The sequence below is a fragment of the Pteropus vampyrus genome, unplaced genomic scaffold (genome assembly GCF_000151845.1).
Source record: "Pteropus vampyrus isolate Shadow unplaced genomic scaffold, Pvam_2.0 Scaffold148, whole genome shotgun sequence".
Lineage (NCBI taxonomy): Eukaryota > Metazoa > Chordata > Mammalia > Chiroptera > Pteropodidae > Pteropus > Pteropus vampyrus.
The window spans coordinates 3785527-3799236 of NW_011888929.1; the positions used below are offsets into that span (position 1 = coordinate 3785527).

Genomic DNA, 13710 nt, shown 5'->3' on the forward strand with positions numbered 1-13710 from the left:
CTCCACCCCAGAGTTGGATTTAGTAGGTCTGGGGTGGGGCACAAGAATTCACACTTCTAACAAGTTACTGAGTGATGCTGATGCCACAGGTAACTACATTTATAGTGTCAGTTTAGCCCCAACAATCTGCTTTTTTATTTTGGGCTTTTTCTATGCTGTTAATTTCTTGAGTTTGATGAAATGAAGCAAAACCACACACACAAAACTCTTGAACAAAATTTTATTCTAAAAATATATCTCAGTAACAAATACCAAAAGCTGGTCATATACTAAACAGAAATAAGAAATTTGCTTAATTTTTTTTCCTGAAAAATACAAAATTATCATTGTAATACTCTGCTAACTCTCATTTATCTGTATTTGAATTGTTCCTTTTATAGATTACCCAAGGACATTTTAAAAATCATTGAGTGGATTCAGCCTAATATTTAGCTATACATTTGGATTGCTTTTATCTTCAAGTAAATACATTCCCAAGGAATGTGAACAAAACTGAACATTTGCTTAAGTAAACATAATTAAGAAAGATAAATTTATGCTTAGGAAAGGTGCTCCAAAGCAAAATATTGGTTTGCATAACTGTTTCAATTTTTACACATAACCAAAAAAACCTGATTGTACTGACATACTGGTATCTGAAACTAACAAATTATAGAACTATATACAGAGAAAAGAACTAAATTTCAAACCCAAATCACAGGAAACTTTAAAGGCATATGATGACATTTAGTAATTAAAAAGTGAAATTATATCTTCAAAGTGCTAAAGAAGCAAATACTCAAGAAAATGTCAGGCCTGTCTACAAAGTTTTGACTAAAGTACTGAAATATCAAGAATGTAGGGGACAAAACAACTTAAATTTAAAAGAACCCCATTACTATAAAATGTATCTTAAGTAATTTTTACAAAGTTATGAAAGCAGTAGTGAAAGACCAGTTAGCGCTAAGTTAATAACATACAACTTATCAGCCTACATCTCTTTTCGAACTAAGGTAAACGTGTTTCATAATATTTCTTCCAGACTGCATGTGTCACGTCCATATTCATCTTATCAACTGGCCATAATGCAGTGAGTAGAAATGATCCTTTTATATCAAAATTCTTGATATGATTTGAAATTGTTTGTAAATCAAAAGCTGATCATAAAAGTTGCATTTAATTCCTATTAAATGTAGGTGCATGTTCACTTGAACATCTTAGCTGCTGCTTAGACTATTAGAAATTGGTGTGATTTACTTTGACCAATCCAAGATAGAAATAGTATTTAATCTGACTAAATACATCTTTTGCGAAAACTTGACCCTGAGTTTTGAGTGCTGGAATATAAACTGAAACACACCAAAATGTTGGCTAATATTGGTGTCCCTACAATTCTGTGCTTTTTCTATTAACATAATACATATGAAAATACCCCATTATCAGCAAGGAAGGAAGTGGAGTGGTCTGAAGAATGCCCAAATAAGGAAGCAGGAAGTGCCCTGTCTTAAAAATTCCTGTTTTAAAACTTCATAAGATTTATTCTAAAATATTTTCCCAAATTTGAGTAAAACTGTTAGTGTGGGAACATGCAGTATTTTTATCCTGTAGGGTTTAGCAGCCTGAGGGGAGCTGCACAATCCCTGGCCTGATAAATAGAGGATTAAAATCTGGTCTGACTACAGAGTTCCAAATGTTGTTTTGGAAATCATATAAGGGGCTTTTTAAAAATTAGGTGTGTTTGCAGTAAACATTTCTAGATACTGAAAGCAGCTCTACATCTCAAATATTCACTAAATATATAATCACTGAATATAAAATAAAGCAATGTCCAGTGGTGTCGATATTCTCACAGTAGCAAATTAACTTATTTAATACTAAAAACCAAAGTCTTTAAAACATGTTAAACAATGAAATTTGCTGAAATTACAGATAGAAAAAAGATTTATCAACTGCCATTGAACACTCGAAAGAAATTATTAAAAAATACAGGCTCTCCAGTGGCTCTCTTAACAGGGCTAAGCCCAAGTATTGTTTCTGCTTTTATTTGATCTTTTTTTTTTTTTTGCAGGAAGTGGGGTGTAGTTTGTTTCTAAACTAAGTACTAAGCTTTAAAACATATAAGATATTGATGCTTCTGGAAGACATTTAAACTTAAATTATGCTTATGATCTGGTTTACTCAAAATTTCTGCTGTGTGGCATTACTAATTAGGATATATATAGCCCTGAATAGCATTGAAATTCTGTTGTGTGAGCAACAAAGACAATCAACATCTTGAGTGCCATGACAAGCTCCTCATTTGTATGCCCAGATGGCATCATGCCCTTTAGTGATGCTGTCTTCCAATTACTTACCATTTGTGACCAATACCACAAGAAAATGGGATAGGACTTGTCTTACCATATATTTTCCAAAAGTGAATATAACCATTGTATTAACTGTATGTTCCAAATGTTCATTAAAAACCCACACCAAACCCTTTTTTAGTAATCACGAGGAATCTTTACATATTTATATGGTATATTGTACATTATATGCACATGGCCTGCTTATACTATTTTCAAAAAGAGAATATTGTCGTAAACTAATTGATAGGGTTGCATCAATCTTCTTTCCATTGGTCCTGAGATTTCCTTAAATGATGGCATCATGTTCATCACTGTAATATAGCAAAAGTTAAATTACTTTGTTTTGTATTTGTATCAAAACTACATATATATTCATATTTTTAAGTAAAGTAACAATTTCATGTTTCAGAATCAAAACTGACTGCTTTGTGTAAAGTTTTTTAAATAAAAGTACCTGCAGTGGTTAAAGATTCAAACGGTGGTTCAAGTTGTCAAACAGACCTACACTCAAGTCTCTGCTCTGCCTCTTAGTGGCTGTGTGACTTTTCATCACTTAGCTACTATAATAACCCTCTTTAAAAAAGAAAAACAACTAACATTTCTGGAACATTTACTGTGTGCCAGATGTTACACTACAGACTTTACATTCATAACTCATTCAATCATCACAGTAACCCTATAGAGAGGGCGCTTTTATTTACTTGATTTGTTCATTATTCCACTTTGCTGAGGATTAGAAGCTAAGCAGTCATGCGAACTCTCATCTTGACCACTCTGTACTGTGCTGCTGCATCATTTAGATAAGCATCGGAAAGCACCCGGCTAGTCAGTAGTCAACCAGACTCAAAACTAAGTGTCTGCTCTAAATCCCAACTATTTTACTCCACTGTCTCTCCATGCAACTCTAAGAAACATAGGAGTTAACATTTTAATCAACGTTTTAATCAGCTATTATTCCCAATAAATGAAAACTACAGTGCTCGTTATTACTAGACATAGAAGGTCTCTTTCTTTAGTGGGACAAACATTAAGACCCTACTTATGGAATGCCATTTTTTATAGCTTCAAAGGAACTACCAGCTTTAAAATGCACTTTTATTTTTTTACACAGCACTAAGAAAAACACAGCCAATTAAACTACAACGGAATGCCTTCTCATCCCACAGACTGTAAGATATATCCTAATTTCAGAGGTGTTATGTGGACAAAAGCAAAAATGTGCACTCAGACTCAACTAAATATGGTATTTTCACCATCTACTGGGTTCCTATGTGAAAATAAGACTCCTATTAGAGTCAAATTCTGCTTCTGCCAGCACAGCTTCCTTACAGTAATGAGGATGACTTACCCCATAGGGCATGCAGCATTATACAGTCATATATATGCAAGGAAAAAATTATCCCATAAAGCTAAATTTCCATACTTTGTAGTTAAGGAAGTTTAAAAGGAAAACCACACATTTTAATTTAATTGCTTCACTATTTTATAGCCTCAACTATATCACCATTGATATTATAAAAAAATATTGATTATAAAAAATCAAAATGTGTCTTCTATTTAACTGCTTAAATTTACCAAGAAAACAGACATTTCTAGAAATACGCAGTAATTTAAAAAAATATTGCAAATTTTAAGCTCAGTCAGTATTTCCCAAATGTTTCTGATATGCAAACTCTGTGTGAGATGCATCTGTGTATGATAACTTAAAAAGAACAGTTTGGCAAATGGTCATCTATTTTATGGTATTAAATACATTAATAATTGAAAGAATGAATTAGTATTAGTATATACAAGACTCAAAAGAAAAACCCAAAAGGACTTTGTTGGAGTAACAAAAACTGGGAGATAATACTTCCAAAGACCTACAAAATTCATATGAAGGGTGAACGTGGTTTGGTGATCAGGATTTGTTGATAAAACTCATGTGAAAAAGACAGTTTTACTACAGATAAAATTATAATATACTAACAGCTCATTTGATATAGCAAATTATCAGGGAAAAATGTGACTCTCAGAAGAATTTCTTTAGTTGCTTTGTCATAAAGCAAAAACCATGTTTTCACCAAGGATGTTATTTTGGTGTTACTGACAAACACAAGACATGCTAGGTCAAAAGCCACATGATACCTGATATAGTATTTCTTATAATTAGAGATATAAGCAAGTGAAAAAGGTTGGCTTAACTTGGGTCTCTGGTAAAAAAAAATGTATGACACCAATAAAATACAAACATTTTTACAGGTGTGTATACATCCACTTTTGTTTGCAAATAAGTATAACCAGAAACTGTACGTAAACAATTTACTTTGGTCATAGAGGGCTACTGGGATTATAACTCATAAATCTGTGAATTATTCATCCGTGACATGAATACTGCCCGTTATTTTGTTACGATTTTTAAATAAATACAGAAAAAATAGCCAATCAACTCACATGGTTCTATACCGAATGCCTCTTCTTGAATAGTATGTTTTGCAGCCAATGTAGAGAATAGATAAAATTCCCATTGTTAATGCAATACCACCAACAAAGCTGCCCAAATCAATTTTTGAGCCCATGTTTTCTTTAGAATTTACAGTTGCTGTGACTAGAAAGAAACAAAATGAACAGGCTTTAGTGCTTTTTAAAAACATTGTAATAAGCTAAAACTTTCTGAATTTCTATATTAATGAATGCTGAATTGGAGACAAGAGGGAATCTAAGCATAGAAAGTTGCTCTCCAAGTGTGCCTAGCAACTTGCCTGGCTCTAGTTTTCTTCAGTTTATCCAACACATCTTTAATGAAAAACTCCCAGTGCCTGAAATCCCACGATCTTAAGGTGTTTGGTGGTGTTGGAATTGGGCAGCCTAACAAAACCTCAGCGGCAGTAATACTTGGGGAGGTTTTTTTCTTATGAATCTTCTTAAGAGCTCATGCCTTAACAAAATAGGTCTGAGTAACAGCTGTAATCTTGAAACTGGGTCTAATTTGAATGTTTCTAACTGGAATTTTTCCCTTTGAAAAAATTGTGAATTTAAACTATTTTGATTTTATTGTGGCAAGAACCCCTGAGACATTAAAGTTGACTTCAATACATAAATTGTAGTAATAACCTAGATGGAGTAAAATATATAAAAACACAGAAGAAACCATAAAGTTTATTTGTTCCGATAAATGAAATCACTAGTTTTGAAACAGAATTTCAGCACTGGATAACTTAGAGAAGAATCTTCTTAAGGTTTTTGAATTCATGGTTTTACAGGCATTATATTTTTTAAAATGCAAAAAATAAAGAGTGCTGAGACTCTGATGCTACATATATGATTATATCTATACCATTTTAAAAAACCTTTATGGCACAAATGAATTAAAACCAGTTTACCATGATTTTGGTTTAGAAATCTTGTAGAGTGAGCCTGCCCTAATTCCTTCCTATAATGCAGTAGAGTTAAAGGTATGACAATTTTCAAATCATGTAAAATAAAATCCCATGTTGAGATAAATTATTCACAGATGGATCTTCTATAGTCGTTATTTGGTATGATTAAGTTGGAAACTTTTTTAAAAGTTTAAATGGGACAAGAACACTAGCTCAATCGATTCTTTTCCTGAATTATGTAATAGGAAATTGTCTAAATTTTGGTATTTATTGTAGAATAGAATGATGATCTAAATGTGGCATTTAAGAACTATTTTCAGCATAGGAAAAACAGGTCAATTTTAATACATACTTGTTACTGATGAAGAAACAGATGTCACCGAACTGTTGTGGACTGTGGTCATCGTGGATGTTGACATCTGGGATGTGTTTGTTATTTTGGGTATAGACTTTGAGGTGGTGGAGGTCATATTTGTTGAGACCCCTGGTGTTGTCATTTTAGAGGTTGCTATGGGTTTCAAGGTGGCGACTGAAACATTTTTTGAGACTGTGGAAACTGGAGTTGTCGATGGTTTTGCTGTGGGTTTTGAGGTGGTAACTGTTACTGAGGAAAATGGAGTTGTAGATTGTTTCACAGTGCTGTTGGAAGATTCATTTGTATGGCTCGAAGACACATGTGGAGTATTCCCTGCAGGAATATCAAGAAATATTAAAACTGGACCTATGACTTAGGGAATTAAGATTCCACTTCCTTGTCACTTTCGTGGTTACACATAAAGAGATCTAACAAATACAGTGGCAAGAAAGATACTTAGTTCATTAATAGTTTGCACTATATGGCAATAAAATATCTCAAACTAGTAAAACACTCAACAAGAACCAAGCCTAGATTTACTTAAAGGGATTTTTGTGAGGATATGAAAAAAATAAAACCCAGAGGACCGAGTTCCTTCAATACAGAGATAATCTCTGAACCATCTCTATCTGAACATCTTACTGTAATTCCTACCACAAATATTAGTTGAATGGATGAATAAATTAATGAACGTAAGGAGGGTTTTTAAAGTTAAAAGTTTAAAGTTTCTCTGCCACATCCTTCCAAGGAGCTTTAAAGACAGCAGTAGCATGTTTCAAATTCCTACATTTTCTAATCTTTGGGTCTCTATTGTGTGGTCTCTTCCACTGAGTATTATCTAATGTGTTTTAAAAGGCCAAAGGAATTAATATTTTGTACTACATAGACCGATAAGCTATAATTTTCAAGTAGATGATACAAATGCTATGAACTTGAATTAATCTTATTATTCAATTCTGAATGTTCTATGTACATATAATATACTTTAGCATTGAAATAATCACCTTTTATTTTAAACTAGTGAGTGAATTCTATTGTAGTGAAATTAAATACAGCAGAGAACCAGCGTTTATCTCATATCTTTGGAACAGAATGATCTCTGAAGAGTAAATCAATGAACACAATACTGCTTCTGGATTTATCACACACACATGCAACTCTCCTCTCCCTGCCAAAATAAATTATTCAAAAATACTATACAAAGTCACATGCACAAAAATAGGGAGCTGTAATGGGTTAGTTCTCCACTAAGAAAATGCACATATGTTAAAGAAATAACTAAGCAGCTGAAACTATCTATAAATTGACAAAACAGGCAAGTAAGTTTTGTATTAAACTGTGTTTCACGATGTTTAAATGTGTCAACTGCAATACAAGGATGCTCTCAAGGTTAGAACTCACATCTGGTAACCCAACTTCCTTGCCTGTAATATACGTAAATGGTCATTTGCTCCTCTACAAGTAATACTATCCCACCATGGAAGCCTGGATGCCTTCCTTCTCCCTTAACTGTTCAGTTACTGACTAATACCCCCAGGGGGTGACAGAGTTAGCACCTGCAGAGATCAGAACAGACCATCCTGGACTTGCAAGGGTTTAAGCCTTATCAGACTTTGCCAATCTCAGCCATTCGGTCTTCTCCAGTCTCTGAGAAGCTGTAAAGGCATGGGAGTGGGCAAAATGGGTGAAGGGAGTCAGAAGGTACAAACTTCCAGTTATAAAATAACTCATGGGGATGTAATGTACAGATGGTGAATATAGTTAATGCTGTATCACATAACTGAAAGTTGCTAAGAAAGTAGATCTTAAAAGTTTTCATAAAAAGGAAAAATATTTGTAACCATGTGAGGTGACAGAAGTTAGCTAAACTTATTGTGGTTGATCATTTTGCAAATATCGAATCATGTTGTATGCCTCAATTTAGTATTATATGTCAATTTATACTTCAAAATAAAAAAGTACTAAAAATCAAAAGAAGTTGTAAAGGCCAGAATAAAGTAAGCAGTGTCACTGTGCTGTGTGCCCATTCCTACCTCTGTTCATGGAGGAAAAGAGAACACTACCCCTCATTTCAAACCCAGCTGAAAAAGCTTCAAGGAAACCACCTCAAGAGCAGGGCCAATATCTCCTGGACTTGAAGGGACGTAGAGACTAGGATTTGACCTAAGCCTGAAGAGTAAGTCTAAAGATGAGATGGTGTGGCTGAACTAGAAGTAGACTCTATTTCCACTGACAGCAGAAGTGCTTGTTTCCCATGAACCAAATCAGGCCCCGTGGGGTTGCTTTAAAAGACAGCCTCCCCAAAGAGTTCTGCACAGAGGGTCAGCTGGAGGAGAGGCCCTACTGCATCAAGGAAGCTGAAGTGGGAGAGGCCCCAGCTATAGGCTCTCCCAGGAATCTTCCTAAGAGAACCAAGTCAGCCATCCAGAGGGCACCTATGCCAGCTGCAAACATCTCAACCTTCACCCAGCTGGCTTTCTTCCCATAAACTCCTTTAGTCCTAATCTTGTAAGGGTCAAAACCAGTAGAAGTGAGGGGAAGAAAGGCAGAGTAAGGAAGGAAGACAACAATGTCACCTTTCCCATAGCAGTTTTCCAATCCTGAAGCAGGCCCAGGCTGGCAGAAAGGAGAATTTCCAACTTTGAATCACTGTAGAGTTTTATTATTTTGGTATTATTTTGGAAAGCAAAGGCACCCTACTAAATACAATTCATTCAATAAATTGGACATGCTACTGACAGACAACACCTTGGCTAGTGTAGGTGGGAGGGTGGAGCTGCCAGTGAAGAGGTGCATGTGATACCTAGTTGTTGATGCTTAGCGTTATTACAGGTTGAACTGTGTCCCCCCCATACCCCAAATTCATATGTTGAAGTCCTAATCTTAGGATGTGGCCTTATTTGGAGATAGGATCTTTACAGAGTAATCAAGTTTAAATGTCATTGGGATGGACCTTATAAATAGAGGTTAAGTAACTGGTGTCCTTATAAAATGGGGAAATTTGTAGATGGATATACATAGGAAGAACGCCATATGAAGATGAAGGCAGAGATCAAGATGATGCTTCTATAAGCCAAGGAATACCAAAGATTACCAGTAAACCACTAGAACCTAGGCAAAAGGCATAAAACGGATTCTCTCCCATGGCCCTGAGGAGGTAGCAACCCTGCTGACAATTGGTTTCTTGGACTTTCTAGCCTCCAGTACTGTGAGACGATACATTTCTGTTGTTTAAGCCATCCAATTTGTGGTCCTTTGTCATGGCAGCCCCAGAAAACTAATATACTCAGGTTCGCAGTTTTTTCAGTTTTTACAAAATGTCTCTCAGCAGCTACACTGGTACTTACTAGTGGTTGTGCTGGTTCCTTTTACAGATCTTTGAAACTAATCACTGTGAGATGAATTAAGTCAGACAATACTTGTCAAACCACTCTCAAAACTTGTTTAAATAAAACTTGAAATCATCTAAAGATTTTGATTAGAGAATTTCTCAATCTTAACTCCTGGTTTCTACTAATGTAATTACAGGAAAATGAAAGGGCTGTAATAATGGTGTCTGTGCATCTTCCTCCCCGATAGCTGCGGTGTTCAGGAAGAAAAGAACAAGAACATACGTACATATAAATATGAGTTATGTTTTGTCATAGCTGTAAAAATACTCAAAACAGTCCAAACAGCTCTCCATTTTTGTTTCATGATAAGAGAACTATTCCTCGTGCACAATTTTTCTATGATAGTATCAGAGATTCCATTTATTGAGCTCTTTATCCGTGCTGGTGATGTGTTTCCAGGCACAGTGGGTACCAGCTCTGTATCATCTCAGCCATTTACTTACTTGCTGGGCTACCTTAGACATGTTACCCAAATTCTCTGAGATTCACTCTCTTTCCTCATCCATCAAAAGGGATATCACAAGTATTTGGACAAAGTAACTGAGATAATTTGTGTTGAGCATTTAGTAGAGTGCCTACTACTTTAATAGAGGACATGCACAATGAATGTCTTTGTTTTAGCATTTGTTTTAGCATGTTTTATTAATTTTATCTCCATTACAGAGCTACTGTAAAGTTCCCTATAGAAGTCAAGAGTAGGCATGGTCAGATCTCCTGTTTCCATGATTATCATTGCTGCCATCTGTATAACATGATATTGAAGAGAATGCTATTAGGGGTATTTTCAGTTCAAGATGTAAATATCCAGAAAGAAAAAAGTGATGCCCCAGGCTTTTTCTATTAATATCAGCTGGCCAACGACACTATGAAGCAGCCAATTTTCTCTAGTACTAAGTAAAAGAACTCATTCTCTTCAAAGTCTGGATTTATTTCAACTATCTTTGTATAACTGCGGTGTTGAAATAACTTTCCTTATTCCTATAACCTTCAGTCCAAAAACATCCAAGCACCATTTTTCCCTTTAACGTAAATATTTCAAACTTAAGAGTAACAATTTGTTTTTATTAGGGCATCAAATACACACTTAAACCAGAGCTGAAAATACATAACCAATTTTTAAAATTTCAGTTATTTTAAAATGGCATGGTAGTAGCTTTTCATTTCCTGTTATAGTTGTCAAAAATACTGAGCTATTTAAGACACGGACTATAAATTTCTGGTGCCAGAATTATTTTGAGGGGTCTGTGATTCTAAGCATTGCTGGCATCTTGAGCAAACTGAAAAATAACTACCCTTGTGAGTGGCTCTAGGAATATTTTTAAACCTTGAGGACTTCTTTCCCATAGAGAAACTAAAGATCAGTGTAATCCCTGAAATAGTCATTATTTAGAAAGCAAAGAGGCCATCGCACAATGTCAATAGACTCATTCCAAAAATTCTTTTGAATTCAAATTACCTTAGAGCCAAAAATGCACAATTAAAAATTCTAGATTAAAAAAGTTGAATCTAATAAGAAAACTAGACTTAAAAAAAGTCTTACCATAAAGAACTGTTCATTTTCTGAAAATCAAATATATTTTACAAGTTCCTAAATTTATTTGAATTTAAAAATTAAAATTCAAAAAAAGAAAAACAACTGTATATATACAAACAGAAAAATGACAACTGGGGTGTTTTAAATAGTTATTAATAAATCTGCAATAAATTTTATTTCCACATTTTAGTTACACTATCATTCGCTCTGCCTAAATCTTTTATTAATATAAACAGGATGTTTGTTTACTCTGGCAAGAACTGAAAGAAATATTTTCAGTCAAAGTAATTATTTGCCTTAAGGACAGTGAGAACTAACAACTCTGAGATACAGTCCAGGTTTGTTAAAGGAAATTCAGTATGATGGGTGATCCTGTTAATCCCCAGAGCTGTATGGAATAAAGTAGCTGAGCAGAAAGGGTTGGAAAAGCAGTAAGGCTTTTCAAGGCAGTCAGACTACCAAGAGACAAGGTCTGAGTTGGCTGGGGCTATGGAGACAGCATCCAGGCTTCATTATGTTTTTGCCATAGGTCTTGTCCATTCTATGCCATTACTACAGACTTAACCCACAATTAGTAACCCTGGCTAATTACAAAAAAATTTTATTTTAATTTAAAAAAACATGAACCACAGTCACAAGGGCATCAGACATGACTGATAATATTTTTCCTCTGTTCCTGCTCAACCCTTCCAAGCCTCTTATCCTGGCAATCTTTATTCTCCATGTAACGGAATTCACTCTATTTGCCAACACATTTCCAACACGTTTCAGTCAGCCTGGCTTTTCACTACTCAAGAACCAACCATGCTCACTCATCTCAACACTTGTTTAGTATCTACTCCATGCCAAGAACTATACTAGGATATTACAGACACAGAGAACATATAGTTCTTATCTGAAGGAGTTCACAGGCCAGTAAGAAAGACAAGGAAATAATACCATTACAATATGGTGTGTCAGAGGCCAGTTCCATTTTCGCATCCTTCGCAGGCATCTCCCTTTTTATTGAACACACATTTTTCATTTTTCTGAACTCTTTAATTATATTATTGTTACTATTAAAAATTAATGTCTTTATCTTTTCAATGGAAAAAGCTAGTTATTAATTACAAGGTCTGCATCTTGTGTTTTCATTTTCTTCCGCAAAAATGCCAGGCACAGTTTTGGGAGAATCTGATCATTTCCTGCATGGGTTCCAAACTATGTAACGAACTAGAGGGAAGACCAAAATGATGTCTAAACTCTTCACCATGACGGACTAGGCCCAAGTCCCTTCTGCTGCTTAATCTTCTGCCACTTCCTTTTGCCCCCACAGATCTAACTATTCACCTCTACCCTGGCATGATGTTCATGTCTGTGTTTCTGCTGCTTTGTCATATTCCTCTCCCTGGAATGTTTTCCATCCATTTGCAACATGGTGAAATTTTATTAATGTTCAAGGCCCAGTCTAGAAATCACATTAAAGTTATATGGACTAAATAGACCACTTAAAAGACAAAGATTCTCAGACTGGATAAAAAAAAAAAAAGTCAAACCATGAACTCTATAATGATATACCTTAAACATATAATACAGAAAAACTGAAGAGTACTAAAAGCAAAACTAGAGAAAAGTTATATGATAAAATGATTAATCAGAAACAAGGTGATGGATGGTTCTGGTTCAAGATGGTGATGTAGGAAAATCCTAAACTTACTTCCTCCTATGGATATACCAAATCTACAGCCCCATATGGTTACATTTCCTCTGGGGGGAAAAAAAACCTCAAAAACTAGCTGGACCAACATTCACACTACAGGAGCCCCAGGGGCAGAAAATTTATTGGAAGAAATAATGGCTAAAACCTCCACAATCTGGGGAAGAACAGATATCCAGATCTGGGAAGCCCAGAAATAAGAAGAACCCAGAAAGACCTACGCAAAAATTTGTAATCAACTTGTCAAAACTTAAAGACAAGGAAAGAATCTTAAAAGCAGGAGAAAAATAACTTGTTACATACAAGGGACCATCCCCCAACCTCTCAAATAAGACTATCGGCAGATTTTTTAGCAGATAACTTTGCTGGCCAGAAAGGAGTGGTGTGATATATTCAAAATGCTGAAAGAAAAATTTCCGAACAAGAATACTCTAATTGGCAAAACTGCTGTTCAGATCTGAGAGAGAGATACGACTGTTCCAGAAAAACAAAAGCTAAAGGAGTTCATCACCACTAGACCAGCCTTACAAGAAATGCTGAGATTTCTTTAAACTGGAATGAAAGGGCACTATTTAGTAACAAAAAAACACATGAAGGAATAAATCTCACTGGTAAAGGTAAAATTCAGAATGATCTAATAAAAGTGGTGGTTTAATCACTTATAAAGCTAGTTTGAAAGTAAAAAACAAAACTAGTAAAAATACAACTACAAGAATTAGTTGAGGATCACAAAGATGAAAAGATATACATGTAACATCAAAAACAAAATGCAGGGACAGGGAAAGTAAAACTGCAGAGCTTTGGAATGCATTCAGACATGTTATCAACTTGAAATAGATTGTTATAAATATAGGTTGTTATATGTAAACCTCATGGTAACCACAAAGCAAAAACCTATAGTAGACAGATAAAAGATAAAGGAATCTAAGCATGAAGAAAGTCATCAAACCATAAAAGAAAGCATAAGAAATAAGGAATAGAGGAACTATAAAACAGCCATACAACCATGAACAAAATGGCAATAAGTCCATACATGAAATGTAAATG

The 13710-nt window shown here is 34.8% G+C and overlaps 1 protein-coding gene across 1 annotated transcript; it reads right to left on the reverse strand.

Annotated features, from left to right (window-relative positions):
* Window positions 1–206: 206 nt before the first annotated feature.
* TMEM123 (transmembrane protein 123) lies at window positions 207–6414 on the reverse strand (the record flags this gene model as incomplete). The annotated part of the gene is made up of 3 exons (XM_011369442.2): window positions 207–2638; window positions 4761–4914; window positions 6039–6414. Coding segments are annotated over 3 exons (555 nt in total), but the record flags the coding sequence as incomplete, so codon positions are not given.
* Window positions 6415–13710: the final 7296 nt, after the last annotated feature.